This window comes from Blennius ocellaris, assembly GCF_963422515.1.
Source record: "Blennius ocellaris genome assembly, chromosome: 22".
NCBI lineage: Eukaryota > Metazoa > Chordata > Actinopteri > Blenniiformes > Blenniidae > Blennius > Blennius ocellaris.
In genome coordinates, this window is record NC_137671.1 from 2,502,501 (window position 1) to 2,524,393 (window position 21,893).

Sequence of the window (21,893 nt, forward strand, 5' to 3'; positions counted from 1 at the left end):
CCACCAGAACAGGAAGTGACACCCAGGAACCAAGATCAACAAACATCGGTGTGTGTGTGTGTGTGTGTGTGTGTGTGTGTGTGTGTGTGTGTTACAGGCTGCAGTGTGAGAAAGTGTTTGACCAGCGCAGAACAGGAAGTAGAAAGTTCCACTCTGAGCTCATTGAACTCCTCCTTGTTCAGACTTTTACAAGTTACACACAATTATGAGTAGAACAGAGTTACTTCACCCGTCACTGAAAGCAAAGGGGGTGTGTTCTCTCCCAGTTTGTATTGTAGCCCTGAGCCCCCTCGTGGCCACCAGTGGAATTACAACAAAACCAAATAATTCACCTTGACCAGAGAAGTTCATGTTTATTAAATTTGTAGTTCATCACAATTATTAGTTACTTCTTGAAAAAGGAGTTTACCAACTACTGAAAATAGAAAATGGATCTCTTGTTGGGAAAGTCCTTCTTTGGTCTGTTTTGGTTGAACCGTTTAAACGTTGACTAAACTGGTTCGGGGAAAGTTTTTAGAAAACTGGAGTTCAAATCACTTCCTGTGAGTAAAATCTGCTTCTTGTCCTCGGAGGAGAAATGAAGAATTGTCTTCATGCCCAAGTCTGAATGTGGCTTTCTGAATGAATCGACCAACCACCAGGCTTTATTACCCTTCGAAATAAAAGCACACACATTTTCACCCACCGTTTTTTTTTTTTTTTATTAAGCAAAGTATCAGAACGATCCGAAATTAGTTGTTTTACAAAAACCAAAAAGTAACAGAAAGTTAAATTAAGGAATGCAATGAACAGTAAGTCAATACTGAGAGCGGAAGAACGGCGTGGCTGCGTGATGAAATGTGCGACTGCGTGTGTGTGTGTGTGTGTGTGTCAGTAGTAAACACCACAGTGTTGAGAATCATTCTAATAACACATATTGAACTGAAACCAGGTCACATTGAACTGGAGTCGCAGTAATTTGACGTCCAGCCGTTAAAACAAGGTCAAGTACGTGACATTAACACGTGTTTATGAGTAGCCCTCAAGAGGAACGACTCCGAAGAGACGAAAATGATTTGTTTTTGTTTTTTGTTTTGTTTAGTTTTTTTAACGTTTGTTCACTTGTTTGCATGTGGAATCTTTAATTTGGTTTTTGGTTCAGTGGCTTGAATAACTTTTATCATTCAAATAATCTCAAAACAAATGTTCATGAATTGACGGGATTTAATGAGAATTAAGAGATAAAATCACTTTTTTTTTATTATTAGAATTTTTAGATTTAACTCAAAAATAGAGTGAAATACGAATTTATCTAATTCATTATTATTTTCTGTAAGTAAAGAAATACTCAAGATAAAAGCCATAACACAGCTAATTTAGCCTAGCTTAGTTTTTAACTCCTGTTAATTGTGAATAGCTAACAACGCTAAACCTGTTGATAAACCGGGGAGAACGTTGCACCGAATCCTAAAAAAAAAAAAAGTCCTCATGGCTTTTTGAGGAAGGAACCAGGGCGATGCTAATGCTAACGCTAATGCTAACATCATGGTCCGCCAAACAAAGGAAGATGCGACTGCAGTGCCGCCGCACCACGAGCTGAAATGCAACCAAAAACTTTTAAAACTCAGGAACGATACCGGAGACGACACTTCCACGTGTCGGCAGCTTCAAAACAACAAATAACTGAAATGGAGATCAAAACTTGCGCTGCTGGCTAAATCTATCGCTGGACGAAGTATCACTTCTGTCATAAGTCACCCTCTGCTGTCAATATCTGCACTAAGATATAAAAAAATAAAGATGGAAAATAATTGGGGTCTTGCTCTTTCCGTTTCTCTCCTGCAGCCAAAAACTGGGAATATTAACAGAAAAATCCTCTGTACATGTCGGACTCCAAAAGATAGATATTTATATATTCTGTCACCTCTTGTTAATGATTTACATCCAAAAATAAAATAAAATCTTCAGTCTTTGTTTTCGTCTCTTAAAGTGATCGGTAAAAACAGAGGCTGGTGCGACGTTGGGAAGCGGCGCCCCCTGCTGGTCTTCTCCACAGTGTCAGCGACTGGTCCTGGTTCCTCGTCACAGCAGCATGGACTCCTGCAGGGCGAACGCCTCCTGTGCGTGCCTGTAGTGTGGCCCTCCGAACAGCTGGGGGAGCTGCTGCCTCACGACGGGCTGCTGCTCCTGGTACTGAGTCCTATAGTGGAGGAGAGCGTCCGGGTTCGGTGGGAATTCGAACTCCTGGACGGGGGACATCTGCGCTCGCAGGAAGCTGGGCGAGCGGGGCACCCCGCCGGGGGACTGGGGGGGAGGCTCCGCCTGCGGGTCCCACTGGAGCTGGTCCGGCGCCCCCCGAGGCCGGCCCTCCGGCGGGTGGGGCGGGTTCCCCTCGCCTCGCGGATGCCCTTCAAACCGGTAGTCGACGGGGGCGTAGGCCTGGGCGGCGGAGGTGAACTGTTGCAGGTAGATAGGGGTGGAGGTTCCCTGGTTTTCCAGCAGCAGGGGGCGCTCCAGCGGGGGCCTGGCCGGTCGGGGGTTCTGGGCGGTGCCGGGTTGCGGCGGTCTGCGGTAGGTGGCGAAGGAGTTGTTCATGAGAGCCTTCTCGGGGGAGATTCTGGCAGGCTGCCGCTGGGTGGTGGCGTACGCTCGCTCCCCGTAAGCCACAGAGGAGGGGGGGACGAACCGAGCCGGCGGGGGGTAGAAGCGGTCCTCTCCTCGGTGGTCCATGCTGACGCTGTAAGCGGGGTGGAGGATGGGGACCTCAGTAGTCGCTCTGGCGGGGGAGTGGTGCTGGGGCGGTGGAGGGTACTGGCTTTGGTTGTAGCTGACCGGGACCCGAGAAGGACTGTTGTGGAGCAGCTGAGGAGGAACGGGCTGTTTGGTCGTCCTCGGCCCGGGGGCCATGGAGACGGCGCTCCCCATGTGGCTGGGTCCCCTCCCGGGGCTGCCCCCCCTCCCGGGGCTGCCCTGATGCAGGGCTGACCCCCCGAACGGGGTGTCGCTGCGGGGGGTCCGCATTCTGGACGGAGGTCTGTCCAGCTCCAGGATCTGGAACTCCGGTTCCGGCAGTCCTGGGACGTTGTCGTACTGGGAGGCGTTGGAGCCTCGGTCGGCGCCGGGGGCGAATCCCTGCGAGTGAGGCCGTCGGTGGGGGAGAGCGCCGTCGTCCGGGCTGGAGGGGGCGGGGGACCCCGCCCGGCTCAGCTGGACCTCTCGAGCCGCCGCCGCCTTGACCGCTTCCAGCCTCGTCTCCGACGGTTTGTACCAGCGCGGCGTTATTTCCTTGCGAGTGCTGGAAGCCGCGTTGGAGTTGTGGTTGGCGATGGCGTGGCTCTGGGGCTTCCCCTTGTCCACCGTGGTCGTCTGGGGCGTCGGAGTGGGGGCCAACGGGGGGGACGCTCTTCTATCGGGTGTGGCGACGGCGGACGGCCTCCGCGGCTCATTGGGGATCTCGCCCGACCCCCTGGAGTGAGAGTCCCTGATGTCCGCCTTATGGTGGCGGACTGATTTCTCCAGCGAGTCTCGTCGCGACCGGCTCGGGGGCCGGCCGTCCCTGTGGCGGTCCGGTACCGGACTGGGGTCCCGGGGGGGCTCAGCCGGCTCCGCGTGGCTCTCGCCGTTGCCCACGTGGTTCGTCACCGCCGCCGCCCGGTCCGGAGGAAGCTGCCCGAGAGGCTTTCTGGGAAACTCGTCCTCTTTACCTGCGAGACCAGAACAGAAGACACGGGTTGAGACGAGGCTCCGAAAACCGGGGTGAACTTTGATGGTCGGACACACGGTGGCGCTGAGTCACATCGATGAGTCACAACGGGGACATGAAGTCATGCAACAACGACACCGCCAGAGAGACGTCAAAATAAAGGAGTTACACTCAAGAGCACACAGATCCACAGAGGACGACGGACAGAGGACACATCGGAAAAAAAAAAAACAGGCTGGATGCTGGAATCAGTGTCGTTTCCCAGACTGCCTCGCTTCACCGGCCTTTGTAATCATTGGGGGACGATACTTAAAATCTACTGACAAAGATCGTTAACCAATCTTTCAAAATAAAACAGGGTATTGAAGATGGGCACATGCAAAGAGCATGTTCAAGTTCCTGTACTTTCAAAGTAAAAGAAACACTTGTCAACGCCCACAAATATTGAGGAAGCGCTTTTATGACTTCACACCAGATTTCCTGTACTTTCACAATAAAACCACAACTCCATGAGCGATAAATGGCTTAACAAATGCCTGACTTTTTCTGTTCTTTCAAAATAAAACCAAAAGGTGAACAGGCAGATTCACAGGGAATCAACCCCCCCGGAAATTCCCAGTACTTTTTAAATTAAACCACGTTTTAATGGACAGATGCTGAAGCAAATATATGAAATATAATGTAATCTGCAGATTCCGCAGGAGGTGATCGTCAGTGTCCGGAGGTGTCGGCTGCAGGAACAGGAAGTGCCGTGAAGGGTACTGGGTCCTTCACAATGTCGGAGGACTCCACTGAGCTGTGTTCTTCCCTGGTGGGTCATTTAAGCCCCGGTCGCTGTCTTGAAGGCTCCGAGAACCGTTGAACGCATCCACACATCCAGAGTGGATTTTATAATATAGTTTCACATCACGAGGGCCTCGAAACCCTCGACCTCCTCTCTGTGAGGCGACGGTGCTAACCACCGTCACTCAGCAGTGATGTCACATAAAAGGGGCGGAGTATGAATCAGGAAGTGCTGCACGCACCGTGAAAGTAACTAAGTACTGCCAGAGATGCATGGGACGCTGGGGGAAACCCCCCTCCCCCACACAGTGCAACGCTGCCAGGAGTGACATCATACATCTGGCCAATCAGAGTTCAGAACAGACACACAGGTTGTTAAATGGTCCATTTTACAACGTTATTGGCTTTGTTATGATTTAAATGGCCCAAATCACGAAATTGTGACCTGTATTGAATTTATTTAAAATGGTGGAAATTCTAACATTATTATATTGTATCTTGCTTTATAAAAAAATGTGGCTGAAGAATGACAAACAAAACTAAATTACAAACCTGAAAGAGACTTAACACACAGGTTAAAAAAAAAATAAAACCCCACAACTTTTCAAGGAAAAACATGAGAAACCTCTAACACTGCCTTCATCCCACCACCAGAGGGCGCACGGACACTGACACACCCAGGGTTTATACTTCAGAGGAGAAAAATAGAAAAGATGAGAAGAAGAGAGCCGGCCTTTACAGGACTGAAGCGATGAAGCACCGGGGTCTTGGGGGGGGATTAGGGGGGGTATCATGGCGGGAGGGGTATCATGGCGGGAGGGGTATCATGGGAGGTCTTTAGAGGGGGGTAGAATTGGGAGGCCTTTAGGGGTGTATCATGGGGGGGGGGGGGGTCATGGGGGGGGGGGGGGGGGGTGTTGCTGGACAGACAGGAGACAGACAGGACGACCGACTGACTGGACGGATGAGACATGGAGGAGGAGACCAGTCACCATAGCCCACCGGTTACTGTTGTAGGAGGGAATATGGCCGCCACTCACGGCCACACTTTTGTTGTTGTTGGCTTAACATTGTTCGAGAGGAGAGGAGGAGAGAAGGCAGATTAATGAGGACAGAGATTAGAGCAACACAACTCTGCTACACAAACACAGCCCCCAAAGTCCCACGGCAACAAACGGCGATCAAGGGAGAAACGTCCCGGCGGGTCGCATGGGAGCGGTTTTCCACTGTCAACAAAACACGACCGTGAGAACAGGAAGTGGTTTTCCTCACACGTTCACGTCTCTGCTTCTCTTTTTCGTAGGAAATTAACGTGACTCACAACACCATCGTGCGGTGAAGTTTGGTATAACAGGTCCAATACGTCAACAAATAATTCTGATAAAAACCTTTGAGCAGCACAGAGCCCTTGTTTTGTTGAACAGTTTTTTTTATCGACCAGACGGTCGATATACGATGTCGGTACGTAACCAAACAGCAGCATTGCGCCCCCCGATGGCGAAGCGACTGACGAGCTGTAATTTGACACCAGCTTCACTGTCTTGCCAGCAGCACTCAACTGTACTTCACATGTTGAGCTTGTGTAAGTGACAGTATGTAATGTCACAGATGTGACATTTGTCAAACATCTTAATGTCTTTGCGTCTTTATGTCTTAACGTCATGGTGTCTTAACGTCATGGTGTCTTGATGTTGTGGTGTCTTCATGTCTTAATGTATTATTGTCTTGGTGTCTTAATGTCTTGGTGTCTTCATGTCTTCATGTCTTAATGTCATGGTGTCTTAATGTCTTGATGTCTTAATGTCTTATTGTCTTGGTGTTTTAATGTCTTAATGTCATGGTGTCTTAATGTCATGGTGTCTTGGTGTGTGTGTGTGTGTGTGTGTGTGTGTGCGTGTGTGTGTGTGTGTGTGTGTGTGTGTGTGTGTGTGTGTGTGTGTGTGTGTGTGTGTGTGTGTGTGTGTGCGCGTGTGTGTGTGTGTGTACCTGGCGCCGGCAGCTCCAGCTTGGCCCTCCTCAGCTCGCTCATGGACGCCTGCAGCTGTTCGATCACCACGTCGTCGTCCAGGTAGAAGTTCTTGGACAGCGCCACCTGCAGGAAGTCCACCAGCTCCTCCATGGCGAGCTTCATCAGGTGCTCTGGAACGACACACGCACGCCGTGAACGCTGCGGTCGACGCCCCTCCGGGCCTCACGGGGGCGCAGTCTTACTCTTGTGCAGCCTGAGGATGGTGTAGGACATGGCGGGCAGCAGCCGCTCCCCCTCCAGGATGTAGATGTCCCAGATCCGGAGCGTGAGGGTGAAGGGAGTCTGAGCACAAACACAAACCAGCCAATCAGATCGCAGGACGAGTCCCGGAGTCACGTGACCACAGTGTTGATGCAGGTGGACTCACTCTGTCCAGGAAGCACTGGAAGAACCACTTCATGGTGTAGAGACTCGTAAACACCTCCTGGTTGTCCTGCAAGGACATCAGCTGGTGAGACCCAGACCCAGACCCAGACCCAGACCCAGACCCAGACCTAGACCTAGACCCAGACCCAGACCTAGACCCAGACCTAACCCAGACCCAGACCTAGACCCAGACCCAGACCTAGTCCTCAGGTCGCGTCAGCTTCTACTGCAGATCAGATCCAGTGCCAATCAACCAACCCACCAACCCACCAACCCACCAACCCACCAATCCAAAAACCAACCGACCAACCAACCAACCAGACCACCAACCCACCAACCCACCAAACAACCCAACAACCAACCAACCCACTAACCAACCCACCAACCCACCCACCAACCAACCAACCCACCGAACCAACCAACCCACTAACCAACCCACCAACCCACCCACCAACCAACCAACCCAACAACCAACCAACCCACCGAACCAACCCACCAACCAACCAACCCACTGAACCAATCAACCAACCCACCGAACCAACCAGCCAACCAACCAACCCACCGATCCACCGAACCAACCCACCAACCAACCAACCACTTAACTAATGAAACAACCAACCAATTAAAATAGCCAACAAGTCTAAACAACATAAACTGGTTGGAATTCACTGGATTCCTTGGTAACTCATCCAACATGCTAATCCAGCATGTTGATAATCTAAACACCACTCACACTGGATTATATCTTTCAATGTTCAAAGATGGACTGAAACATGTGAAATATGTACGGAGAGTGTTTCTATTTTATAACCAGACCATCACTCAACCCAGTACAGAGTATCAACACAGAGAGTATAAGACTCACTACAGAGAGTACCAGTACAGAGTACCAGTACAGAGAGTACCAGTACAGAGTCTCACCAGGTGGCGCTTCAGCTTGGGCATGGTCTTCATGAGGATGCGGTCGTGGTGCTCCTGGAACCGGATCAGCTTGGGGAACCCGGGAACGAAGAATCCTGGAGCAGATCAGAGTCTTTGCTCAGCTTCAGTTTGATTCATCGTCGATCGGGAGACTTGACAACACTTTAACTTTACTTCTATTAAAGCACTTCAACGTGTACAAGAGAACACCCCGGTGGCGTCCCACAGGGTGGCCTTACCGTGCATGGCGTGTTTCTGCCCCGACAGCAGCCGCACCAGAGCCCAGAAGGCGTCTTCCTCATTCATGTAGATCAACAGTAGAGCCGTGATCTGACTCATCCCCTGACAGTATCCCACCTCCTGCACACACACAGTATTATTATAACTACTTAACTAGAACTACTTCAATACGACTGCAGCGGTCCAACCACCACTCCTTTAGTACAACTAATATTGGTTCTTCTTGCCAGTGAGTCACTAGTCAACGATTCAACGAGTCGATGATTCAACGAGTCACGACTCGCCAGTTCACAGAAACTCGTAGAGAAACGTGTTTGTCGGGTTTCGCGAAGGACTCACCGTGTTGTACATGGAGTACGCTGTGAGGACATGGAAGAGAGCCTGCTGCCTGCACACACACACACACACACACACACACACACACACACACACACACACACACACACACACACACACACACACACACACACACACACACACACACACACACACACACACACACACACACACACACACACACACACACACACACAGAGGTCAGTGGTGTGTGTTGGACGGGTTCTCGGCGTTGTGTCGTGGCGGACCCTACTTGACGTCGTAGCGGTTCCTGAACATGATGTGGTCTCGGTAGGTCCGGTTCACGTCCAGGTCGATCTGTCGCACGTCAGGAGACAGTCCTCGAGCCCGAGCCTTCAGCTTCTGAGACCACCAAGACACCAAGACATTAAGACATGAAGACACCATGACATTAAGACACCAAGACATTAAGACATGAAGACATGAAGACACCATGACATTAAGACACCATGAGATTAAGACACCATGAGATAAAGACACCATGAGATTAAGACACCATGAGATAAAGACACCAAGACATTAAGACACCATGAGATAAAGACACCAAGACATGAAGACGCAAGACATGAAGACACAATGATATTAAGACGTTTGACATTGTTCACCACTGACCAGTGAATTGTTCACTACTGATGTCCAAATAAACAAAAAACTGAAATGAACTCAGAAGACAAAATGAAGAAGATTGTCTGAAGAGTCACATTGTTTGGCCTTAAAGGTACAGTACATCCACCTTAAAGGTACAGTACATCCTCCTTAAAGGTACAGTACATCCTCCTTAAAGGTACAGTACATCCACCTTAAAGGTACAGTACATCCTCCTTAAAGGTACAGTACATCCACCTTAAAGGTACAGCACATCCACCTTAAAGGTACAGTACATCCTCCTTAAAGGTACAGTACATCCTCCACTGGTACACTAACCACACCGCCGCGCAAAAGAAACCCCAGTGAAATGGAGAAACCACGTTTGCAAAGTGAAGTTTGTGGCGGTGCAGAGGTGGAGGAGAGGGGGAGCACTTCTTCTCCTCCACCTCCTCCTCCTCCTCCACCTCCAGCCGTTCTCACCTCGTAGAAGTCTTTCTTCTCCTCTTTGATCCGCGGAACGTCCAGCAGGAGGCACCACACCTCCCCTCGGAGCTGCAGGGGAATCCCCTTATAGATCCTCCTCGTCAGCTGCTCACACACACAACATATTAAATTCAGACATTAAATATGTATGCTCTCTCTCTCTCTCTCTCTCTCTGTCTCTGTCTCTGTCTCTCTCTCTCTCTCTCTCTCTCTCTCACCTTGTCACTGTTCTTGTATTTGTCCCAACTCTTCATCATCTTCAGCCACTTGGACGTCCGCTCCACCTCCGTGTGTTTCAGCTGGAACACAACACACACACACACTCCCGTCAACGCGACACACACTCCTCCACACACACACACACATACTCGTCCCGGTAACACTTCAACATCATTAAGATTCTTTCTCCACCGTCACGCAGTGAAAACTCTCAATAGTTCACATTTATTACACACAAACTGAAAAAAACTAAAGTTTGCTTCGTTTGTTCATTTAACTGGAATATTTGAAGACTTTTTGCTTTTATTTTTCACTTGACAATCAGGAATAAAGTGCCTGAAAATATCAATTACACCAAATGTGACTTTTTTTTTCTTTTTCATCTGAACTTTTCACTTTCTCTGTTTCAAAGATGTATTTCAGATTTAATCTGGATTACTTTACATATTTATCATTTTGCACTATTGATGAATTTTATCATCCATAAAATGAATTAATGACATGAAATGTGACGTTTTCCATAATTACCACAATTAAAAACTAGATAAAAAAAACGCAGCTTCTACTGTCATAGCATTAATCTGGCAGTCCAGCAGGGGGCAGTACAGTTCATGTGTTGGATGAACGCGCCTCACACACGGTGTAAAAGCTTCAAAGGTCTCAGGCTGAAACGTTTCCGCGGATTAATGTGAATTCTGACTGATGTTCAGTTTGGAGGAAACAGGAAGTGGGTTGGCGTTTACTTCCTGTTAACACGCTCACCTTCTCCTCCACCAGGTCGTAGGATGGAAGTTCGTTCTCGCTGCGGGGAGACAAAGCAGACGATGAACACGTCGGTCTGTGGGGACGACGGATTACCACGGCGCCACAAACAGGAAGTGGCAGATAGTGGAATCATCAGCGGGTTCAATCAGGAGTCCCTGCGGTGGAGGTGGTGCCCGACCTGGGACGGCGACCCCCTGGGGGGTCTCCAGAGGTCACAGGGCGGGGTCATGATCAGCTCTCTTTGGAGTAACTTTCTTCACTGCAAAGTCAAAGTCAGAGTCCTTGAGGAGGACAAGCAGCTGCTCTTATTCTGGAGGATCCAGGACGCTCTGCTCAGATTCTGCCAGCAGGACCCTGGACAGGTTCTGCTTTCCTTTCCAGGTGCTGGTCTGAGTCCTGGACCTGAGTCCTGGACCTGGTCCTGCCCCCCTCCTGTCAGTAACCGATGCCTCCCCTGGTTTCTTTCCTGGACATTAGCGCTCCATGATAACACCGATTGCCCTGTGATTGTGGCGAACCGCTCTACTTCCTGTTTCTATATAAAACCTGATAGATAGATAGATAGATAGCTTTATTTGTCATGGTACCGGGGAGTACAACGAAAATTGGGGGGTGCTCCCGCAGAGCCACCGTGCACCACAGGACATACAGACAAGACAAGACAGGTAAGAAAAGACAGTGCAATACAGTGCTAAGAATATAACTGTATTGCAACTGTCTTTTCTTACCTGTCTTGTCTTGATCACAGACACTCGTCTAGTTGTGTCCTTGCTGGTGGTCTTCCCAACCCCTCCACTGCTCCCGCTGGTCTTCCCAACCCCTCCACTGCTCCCGCTGGTCTTCCCAACCCCTCCACTGCTCCCGCTGGTCTTCCTACCGACGGCAGTCATGTGCTGATGTACGGAGTCTTACTGGACGAAGCCGAAGCGGTCCACGGCTTTGTACAGGTGGAAGTTGGTGTCCTCCCACGGCTCCACGGTGGCATCTTTACCCTGGAACCAGACCAGAGGGGGACAGTCAACCAGGAGCCTGAGACCCAAGAATGAAAAAAGACTATCGATCTGGGACTATGGAGGATTTCTTATTGAACCATAGAGGATTTCTTAGTGAACTATGGAGGATTTCTTATTGAACTATGGAGGATTTCTTATTGAACTATGGAGGATTTCGTATTGAACTATAGAGGATTTCTTATTGAACTATAGAGGATTTCTTATTGAACTATGGAGGATTTCTTATTGAACTATGGAGGATTTCTTATTGAACTATGGAGGATTTCTTATTGAACTATGGAGGATTTCGTATTGAACTATAGAGGATTTCTTATTGAACTATGGAGGATTTCTTATTGAACTATGGAGGATTTCTTATTGAATTATGGAGGATTTCGTATTGAACTATAGAGGATTTCTTATTGAACTATGGAGGATTTCGTATTGAACTATAGAGGATTTCTTATTGAACTATAGAGGATTTCTTATTGAACTATGGAGGATTTCTTATTGAACTATGGAGGATTTCTTATTGAACTATGGAGGATTTCTTATTGAACTATGGAGGATTTCGTATTGAACTATAGAGGATTTCTTATTGAACTATAGAGGATTTCTTATTGAACTATGGAGGATTTCTTATTGAACTATGGAGGATTTCTTATTGAACTATGGAGGATTTCGTATTGAACTATAGAGGATTTCTTATTGAACTATAGAGGATTTCTTATTGAACTATGGAGGATTTCTTATTGAACTATGGAGGATTTCTTATTGAACTATGGAGGATTTCTTATTGAACTATGGAGGATTTCTTATTGAACTATAGAGGATTTCTTATTGAACTATGGAGGATTTCTTATTGAACTATGGAGGATTTCTTATTGAACTATGGAGGATTTCTCGTTGTGTTTCAGACAAACTGTTCCCAACACATGGCCTCTTTACTGACATCTGCTTGAAATGAATCAGGTCTACAAACCACAGTGGATTATTCTGCACTATGGGGAAAATTCTCGTGTTCAGAAAAAAAATGTCTCAACTTCACCAGAGGAGGAGAACATCATTAAGATGTGAGGAACATCAGCATTCGCCTTCGTCTTCAGTAGCTGTGATTAGCATCAGTTAGCATTAGCACTATGGAAACGCTGTGTGCATGATGGCAGTTCAGAGCTGTGGTCCACCAGCAACCCATCAACATGGAATCAAACGCGACTCCCTCCCCCGACCCTCGGCGCAGAAAATTGATTTAAGTAACTTCAGGAAACCGTTTGACAACCCACACACCTTCGGACGGCACACTACCGTATTGTCGAGAATATAAGTCACGCTGGTCGAAGTCGATTTAAAATAATGTGTCACTTAAATGAAAAAAAACATTTCGTTGATAATGTTCGTCCAAGCCTGGCCCTTTAAGACCAGTGTCCAGCCTCTGGACCGTTTTCTTCCTCCGTCAGTCCGTTCCAGAAGGTAAAGGAGGTTTTTCTGTGGTATAGTAGCAGCTTCCTGTTGTCATACAGTGACATCTAGTGGTTACAGATGGTATGGACTGGTATGAGATATAAGTTGCTTCTCAATATAAGGAGCATGAGCAACAAATTAGTTTAAAAAAAAAAAGACTGAGTTATAAATTGCAGTAAAGGAACAATACACAGTGTGTGTGTGTGTGTGTGTGTGTGTGTGTGTGTGTGTGTGTGTGTGTGTGTGTGTGTGTGTGTGTGTGTAGAAACTGAATTTATCTGTTGTTTTGACGCGCATTACTGATGTTGACATCAAAGTAAAGGTCAAATACACATAAACACACACAAAAAAAACTTCACTTTACTACAGGACCTCACCACTTTACTACAGGACCTCACCACTTTACTACAGGACCTCACCACTTCACCACCACCTGGTTTGTAGATTGAACTCACCTTGTCGTATTTAGCGACGATCTCCGCCCGCTCCTGGTCCAGTTTCAGTGCCGCCTCCCGCTCGGTATCAGACGCTGGAGGGAGAGAGAGAGAGAGAAAGAGAGAAAGAGAGAGAGAGAGAGGTGATGAGTGAAGGCTGGAGTCACACTGAGCGACGTCATCGTGAGGCAGCAGTGCAAACCACTGTTGCACTGCGCCGCCCAGAAAGTTACTTCATGGAAGGAATCCTGTTTTCTCACAACAAAGTGTTGTCACTTCAGACACACACACACACACACACACACACACACACACACACACACACACACACACACACACACACACACACACACACACACACACACACACACACACACACACACTCTTTAAGTAGAGAGAGTCCAGCAGGAACTTGACTGGCGTGTCAGTCTGACCTCAACCTGTCACAATAAAAGGGTTCTATCTGGATGAAGACCTTCACACTGTTCTGTGTGTGTGTGTGTGTGTGTGTGTGTGTGTGTGTGTGTGTGTGTGTGTGTGTGTGTGTGTGTGTGTGTGTGTGTGTGTGTGTGTGTGTGGCTATATTAAATTCCAGGAACACACTCCCTCAGTCGCTCAAACGGTGAAAGGCTGAAAGCAAACAACACACACACACACGCACACGCGCGCGCGCGCACACACACACACACACACACACACACACACACACACACACACACACACACACACCCTATCATGTGGCTGCATGATGATGAAAATTGCTGACAAAATCGTGACATACCCGCCATATTTTCATGTTAATACTTCATCTAACAAACTGTTTGAATTTTCCAAAGCAAAGACGAGACGTTGATACTTCTTCAGCCCTTCGTCACGACTGCAGGCGTCTCCGGCTCCTGTGGGAGCCTCGAACAAACACTTCTTATTTAGCCGGTGGCCATCTTTATGACAGCATGGTGTGTATTTGAAGGCATGTCACTGTGGGCTGCCAACACACACACACACACACACACACACACACACACACACACACACACACACACACACACACACACACACACACACACACACACACACACACACACACACACACACACACACACACACACACACACGGCGGTGGTGGGGGGGGGGTTTCTGTACACAAGAGGGCAAACCGGGGCAAATAAATAAAACCAGTGAAGTTTTTTCCTCCCAGGATTTCAAGCTCCCAGAAGAAAGTGAACTGTGAGGATTTAATGTTTAACTCTGTACTGTACTGAGCTCTACTGAACTGTACTGAGCTCTACTGAAGTCTACTAAGCTCTACTGAACTCTACTGCACTCTACTGAACTCTACTGAGCTCTACTGAAGTCTACTAAGCTCTACTGAACTCTACTTAACTGTACTGAACTCTATTGAGCTCCACTGAGCTCTACTGAACTGTACTGAACTCTACTGAGCTCCACTGAACTGTACTGCGCTCTACTGAACTCTATTGAACTGTACTGGATTCTACTGAACTGTACTGAGCTCTACTGAACTCTACTGCGCTCTACTGAACTCTATTGAACTGTACTGGATTCTACTGAACTGTACTGAACTCTACTGAGCTCCACTGAACTGTACTGCGCTCTACTGAACTCTATTGAACTGTACTGGATTCTACTGAACTGTACTGAGCTCTACTGAATCTTACCAACATGTCAATATTCCACTGAGGTCTGATTCAAGCTAAACCTTTTTCAGGCTAAAGCTTTTTATTGCTCAAAGGGACATGATGGAGGCCTGATGGAGGCCTGATGGAGACCTGATGGAGGCCTGATGGAGGCCTGATGGAGGCCTGACAGAGGCCATGATGTCATGTGGTATGCGGACTGGTCTGCACAGCCTCCTTGCTATTGGCTCGGCGTCCAGAGGAGCTGGTCTGAAGATCTTAAACGCCAGAAGAAGCATCAGTCCAGACGGCTGGTGCACCGGCTGCTTTGTGACTCAGCTCACCTCGGTTTATGGGTTATTTGTCTTGGAAATTCTGTGCTGTAATCCCCTTTCTCGTGTGTGTTTGTGATTCCAGAGCTTGCTGTGATTTTTCTGTCAACAGACTCTGGCAGTAGCTGCTCTTTAAGAGCCGATTGGGTTTCTTTTGGTTTGGGTACCTACGTATGTGTAAAAAGGAAGAATTGTTTTCTCAGCCTGTCTTTTGTTTCATGAAGGTCCGTTTGACAGGATGGTGATGATGATAATGATGCTGTTTAATAGGGTTAGGGTTCGGCTGGGCCGGTCAAGAATCTCATATGGACCTGCGTACTTAGCAGAGAGCGCAGATCCAGTTACAGGGAGCAAAACAAGGACCTTATCACCAATCTGAAACTCCCTTTTAACAGAGAACTGATCATAGAGGAGTTTCCTAGTGGCTTGAGGGCTAACCAGAGCCTCTCTCGCCAGGGCATTAGCGCAGTCCACCCGTTCACGGAACTCACATACATACTTTGACGCACTCTGTTTATGCAAATCCGGGAGCAAGAAACTCCGATGCCTTCGGGGGGTCCTCTGGGAGTGTGACCGAAAACTAGCTGCGCGGAACTGAACCCGCGAACTCTGCACAGCTCCACGTGCAGCAAACAACACAAAAGGGACCCCCCACATCCCACTCTGTACCCGTTTCCAAAGAATGTGGCACTAATCACACTCCCTACTTTCTTTGGGACTGGATTTAACAGTCGTTTGTGTCACAGGATTGCGTGGTTTCTTTCAGCAATCACAGAATAAGACACGTTCAAATGCCACAAAATATGAATCTACTTCACGAACATTTGGTACCATAGTGACGTTTTCACCAACATCGAAAGCAGCAACTGGTACGGTGGTGGAAGGTGAGCTGATTCCAGAGGTGGTCGGCAACCGAGCTTGAGCTTCGAGCTCCAGCTGACGGATCTTCACAGCCGTGTCGGCCTCAATCTGCAACTTCCTTACTTCCAGCTCAAACCGCGTCTGTCTGGCCTGGACCTTCTCTCGGACCTCCGGCAACCATGAGCCGAGCCTCAGCTCTAGATCCAGTTTGCAGAGATTGGGGAAGAGGGACGATCATAGCGAGGGAGATAGAATGGGCTTTAATCCACCCTTCTCCCTCAATGTCCACCCCACCGTGAAGTTACAGAATCCCACTGTTCCACCAGACGTTACAGAATCTTACTGGTCCACCAGACGGTACAGAATCTTACTGCTCCACCAGACGTTACAGAATCCCACTGTTCGTCCAGACGGTACAGAATCCCACTGCTCCACCAGACGGTACAGAATCCTACTGGGCCACCGTGACGTTACAGAATCCCACTGCTCCACCAGACGTTACAGAATCCCACTGCTCCACCAGACGTTACAGAATCCCACTGTTCCACCAGACGTTACAGAATCTTACTGGTCCACCAGACGGTACAGAATCTTACTGCTCCACCAGACGTTACAGAATCCCACTGTTCGTCCAGACGGTACAGAATCCCACTGCTCCACCGTGACGTTACAGAATCCCACTGCTCCACCAGACGGTACAGAATCCTACTGGGCCACCGTGACGTTACACAAAGTTGTCTTACCTCTTTTAAACCCATCCAGTGGATCGTCCAGGTGAGCCTTTGTCCTCATCAGTGACTTTTTCAGCTGAGATCGAACACAAAGAGAGAAAGTCCAACTACCTCATCCCATCATGACTGGAGCTTGATCGCCCGGCTGCACAACGGTGCACGACGCTCAGACCGACACCGACAGAGGAAATGTGAGAGAGAAGTGAGATCAGACTGCTGTCACAAAGCAGGCAATTGTCAGAGAGAGAGAGAGAGAGAGAGAGAGAGAGAGAGAGACGACTGGCTTCAGTCAATCCCACTCACATTCTCCTCCCAAACACAACGAGCTCTATTATTTCCTTCGTTCATCTCAGACGAGCAGAAAGTTGAAGCTAAAAGTTCCTCCAGAGTTTCGTTTGAACAAAAAAGACCTCACATCAACACTGTTACTACTGAAAACCTCAGAAAAGGTACGGTACATTTCCCTTCCTGGACTTTACCATAGAGGGTCCAGTGAGGTACCAGCGTCCAGCGGCAGGTCCCTGGTTCAGGGTTGAGTTTGAGGTTGGTTTTCTCTGCAGGCTGATCTCAGAGGAAAATCATGACAGGAAATATTTGTGTCGTTATCGCTCTGATGCGGGGGGGGGGGCTCCAACGCTTTCATCAGAAGGGTTGTCAACTGCGATACTTTCAAGATGCTACCAAACAGATAGAATCAGTTTCTTCCGCTGCTCTCCTGGAGGTTTCCTTCAGTCTGTTTTTATTCTATTCTTACATAAACGTCAAAGCATCAAATCTGAATACTCGGTTTGTGTGTGTTGAACGTCCATCACAGTCTTCTACAAGACTTTTCTCAGCATCAACATACAAAAACCAAAGGAGGATTAATTTCAGGAACAATGTTGGTCTATCCTGAACAATCTAGCTGCAGAGGAAGAGAAGAATCTGGTCATAGCCATATGCAAAAACTAACTCAGGTACATCTCTAAAAAACTGATGAATTTCAATGTTTATTGAACTTTTCTGAGAATGTTTTATTGATCGAGCGGATTGATCAAGGAGCAGATCATTCAGGCTCCTCTTTTAACAGTTTAGATCCATTCAGTCTTTCAATGCATCAATCCGTCAGATTCAACAAGTTCTTAGTTCCTGGTTTGACCATCCACTGAGCAGCAGTGAATCACACGGTTAAACTCCCATAAACAGTTTGGACTGAAGTTTCGGAGCTCCCTGAACAATGTTTTATGTTTCCCAGCTCATGAATAATGTTGTGAACGAGTTTTGACAGTGTGGGAGCCGCACGCTTCCAGGGTTCAGCTCATAAAGCGAAACATCGAGGGAACCTTTAGTGTCGTGTTGTAAATCCATGTGACGTCTTTATTAGCACTCAGCAGAAGCCGCTAACACCACTAGCCTCCGACCACTAGCCTCCGTCCACTAGCTTCCACCTGCTAGCCTCCGCCTCGTCTCTACAATATAAATATTAATTCTAAATATTAAGCAGCATCAGATTTTCTTTCAGTGGACAAATGCAGCCTGTAACCTGATTACATTCATCCGTGGAAAGAGACCCCGCCCACCTAAAGCTAAACCACAGAAGCCATCAGTCTCACTCCTTCGGACAAAAGTTGCATTTGACTCTTTTCCCTGAATGCACAAAGCTAAAATCTGCTTTTTCTGCGAGCAAAGTGAAGGGATGAAATCTGTCTGCATGTGAAACTGGAAAAGTTCCTGTTCCTCAATAACCTGTGAAGAACTTCCTTCTGGTTCAGTCGGAGTGAGAAGTCGGTTCAGGCAGTGCGTGCCGTCACTTTCACTGCTGCCATTAAAGTTGAACCCTTTGCTGGCGAGGGGAAACAGGAAGTGGAAGCTGAGCAACACTCCAAAGAGAGAAACATGTTATCAGATTAAAAAACCACCTCAGTGCAGTCTCACGAAGCAACATGAGAAGCGATCTGAGTTCTCAGCACCGCGACACGACCAGAGGACAAGTTAGCACGTTAGCATCGGCAAAAGACAATATCAGCATTTCTCGGGCACAGAAAGAACCCGAGCAGCACATTTTGTTCACTTAGTCAACTATTTGACGGAGGCAGAGTTCACCTGTGTGACGGAGCAGCGTGTTGCTATGCTATGCTACGCTGCGTTGGTTCAGCTGTAACTGATTACTGAGGACAAACAAGTTACTTAGTTACTGAAGTCTTAAGGGAGCTGGTTATTTCCAGCTGTGACGTTGTAGCTTACTGAACTGAAATTGTTGATAAAGGCTAATGCTAATCGCAATATTGTGGGTGCAGCTAATGCTAATGTTGCTTAATGCCATCAGGAGCCACTCTAGCATTAACGAGGCACTTATCCTCCAGTCAACGGGAGTTCAGTGAAATAGTAACTGAGCTGCATTTCACTGACGGGAGTTGTGGATAATGTTAATGCTAACAATCAGTTCAGTGAGTGGCAGTCGCTATTAGCACTTAGCATAGTAAGGATGCTAACTGTGCGCTAGGTGAGGAGGACAGTGAAAAGAAGCAGATGTTTGCTGAAGCTAACTGTCTTCATAACAGAGATCAGAACAACCGCATTGCCAGGACAACGGCAGTAGATAATGCTAATGCTAATAGCCGGTGGGGTGACTTGGTGCTACGACGATAAACGATCTCACGTAGCGCTGCGAGCTCCATTTTTGTCGGCTCCGTCGCAGCATCAATAATTCATCCCGAGTGAGCGTCTGTCCGCGAGAACCTTCAGGACTGAATGGCTCGAAACAATCGGAGACTGGACGCCGGTTCACTTCCAAAAGGTTAACGTCGTGACTCTGTGGTAACGTGAAGCCCGTCGGCTTTCAGGCGTAACGAAGCGGACCTCCTGCAGCGCAGAGCGCCACGTCGCTCTCGCCGTATCAACAACCGGCCGCCGTTCGGGACAAAAAGCTATTCCCACCGAAAGATATTGATTTGGGGCCGATGCAGTGAAGAAGTTTTGTTTTTGAAACTTGTTTCGATAAAACCTGCTTGACGTGGTGAAGTCCTGCGGTCCAGTCGAAGGACACTTCGGTCTGAATCACTTCACACCCACACAAGTTCTGACATTCCGGTAAAGACCGCTGCGTTTCCAAGAGAAACTCCTGGTTTGTACAAACGGCGGACCGAGTCCACTGCGTGACGACGGACCGAGAAGCACAACGTGAAGGCTCGTCCGCGAGTCTGAGCGGGCGGCGCGACAACGAGGTACAGCCGGCAGCAGTCGGGGGGGGGGGAAAGAGAAGGGTGAGGCCTGTTGACGCCACGTGAAACTGAAAACGAAGAGTTCCCTCCGTCTGCGAGCAGATCAATGAGGCTGATCATTGCGGGGTCGTGTTGTGACGGAGAGCTGAACTGACAGACGCCAACATTGGTTTGTTTTACCGGCAAACAACGCGGTGGGGCGGCGGTCGGCACCGTCCACCCACTCGGAGGAAAACCCCTCGGTTCGGGTTCATTTGAGTCTGCATGTTCTCCCTGTGCGGGTTCGGGTTTCGTTCAAAACTCCCGTTTCCTCCGCAAACATCGAGGCTGGAAATGAGATTACGACGGTCTGGTCCCGAGTTCAGGTGAAGGCAGGTCTGGCGCTCAGCCTGTCAGACGGAACGATGGGCACAGAGTCACCACCACACACACACACCCACACACACACACACACACAGACCTCCAAACCTGCCGGCTGCCCTGCGTCTGGACGGAGACACCAGCTCCTTGACGATCTGTAGGACCTGCATGCTCAGGGTGGGGAAGAGGTGCAGGAGGAGGTGATGGAGGAGGAGGAGGAGGTGATGGAGGAGGAGGAGGAGGTGCAGGAGGCAGTCGGAGGTGCCACGGGGCGGTGGCAGCCCACTCTTGCCCTCTCACCCCCGCCCGCCTCCTCCCTCCGGGGCTCCACCTCGGCTCTCATCTCCCGCTCCCCATCGCCAACGGATCCCAGACGACTCCCAGAGAGTTTCAGGTTCCTCCAGACGACGGCGCTCCTCCAGGAGTTTTATTTTCAGAAATGGAATTTTATTATAATCCAGGTTTCCAGGACACGCCGCCACTCCAACGTCCTCGTGTCGCCGGTTCCTCCTCCTGTGAAGCAGCGGCAGCTGACGGACGCTGCTTCAGGTCCACATGGAAACTCCAGGCGCGCTCTCTCTCGCTCTCTCTCTCTCTCTCTCGCTTGCTCTCTCTCTCTCTCCCCTCCTGCAGACCACCTGGCTGTTGCTGCTGTGCAGATGAAAAGATGCTCGTTCGCCTCCCAACAGTTCCGAGTGTCTCCTCCCGTCTGCAGACTCTCCTCCCTCACTCATCACTCGCCCCTCTCTCTCCTCCCTAGCTCATCTCTCTCTGCTCCTTTGCTCCTCCTCGCTCTCTCTCCTCCCTCAGTCCTCTCTCTCTCTCTCTCTCTCTCTCTTGCCTCACATCCTTCAGATCAGATTAATGAGTATGACCACTCAATGCCTCTCTCTCTCTCTCTCACCCCCCCCCCCCAGTGAAGCTGTGAATCCTGCAGCAGAGAGTAAAGTGCAGGAGGTTCAAGCAGCTGAAGCTGAAGCGGCAAGGAGTTTCTCAGTGTTTCAATGTGTCTCAGTGTCTCTGTGTCTCAGTGTCTCTGTGTCTCAGTGTGTCTCAGTGTTTCAGTGTGTCTCTGTGTTTCAGTGTCTCAGTGTGTCTCAGTGTTTCAGTGTGTCTCAATGTTTCAGTGTGTCTCTGTGTTTCAGTGTGTCTCAGTGTTTCTCAGTGTGTCTGTGTCTCAGTGTCTCAGTGTGTCTCTGTGTTTCAGTGTGTCTCAGTGTTTCTCAGTGTGTCTGTGTCTCAGTGTTTCAGTGTGTCTCTGTGTTTCAGTGTGTCTCAGTGTTTCAGTGTGTCTCAGTGTGTCTCAGTGTTTCAGTGTGTCTCAGTGTTTCAGTGTGTCTCAGTGTGTCTCTGTGTTTCAGTGTGTCTCAGTGTGTCTCAGTGTTTCAGTGTGTCTCTGTGTTTCAGTGTGTCTCAGTGTTTCAGTGTGTCTCTGTGTTTCAGTGTGTCTCA

General features: G+C 48.7%; 1 protein-coding gene across 1 annotated transcript; it reads right to left on the bottom strand.

Annotated features, from left to right (window-relative positions):
* Positions 1-720: 720 nt before the first annotated feature.
* On the bottom strand, positions 721-17,002 carry LOC308146200 (USP6 N-terminal-like protein). The gene is made up of 14 exons (XM_080517902.1): positions 16,894-17,002; positions 13,342-13,415; positions 11,346-11,425; positions 10,431-10,470; positions 9,668-9,748; positions 9,447-9,554; positions 8,611-8,720; positions 8,361-8,409; positions 8,021-8,141; positions 7,782-7,876; positions 6,862-6,927; positions 6,677-6,776; positions 6,452-6,604; positions 721-3,683 (listed from the first exon to the last, which is right to left on the bottom strand). The coding sequence occupies exons 1-14, from the start codon at positions 16,940-16,942 to the stop codon at positions 2,062-2,064; spliced, it is 2,748 nt and encodes a 915-aa protein (XP_080374028.1). The 5' UTR covers positions 16,943-17,002; the 3' UTR covers positions 721-2,061.
* Positions 17,003-21,893: the final 4,891 nt, after the last annotated feature.

Excerpts from the sequence above, each read along its gene's own strand:
- LOC308146200 (XM_080517902.1), bottom strand. The coding sequence starts at position 16,942 with ATGAGGACAAAGGCTCACCTGGACGATCCACTGGATGGGTTTAAAAGA. Across the intron at positions 6,777-6,861 it reads TCCAGTGCTTCCTGGACAGA|ACTCCCTTCACCCTCACGCT; the intron begins GTGAGTCCACCT and ends GTTTGTGCTCAG. Across the intron at positions 6,605-6,676 it reads CATCCTCAGGCTGCACAAGA|AGCACCTGATGAAGCTCGCC; the intron begins GTAAGACTGCGC and ends GTGTCGTTCCAG.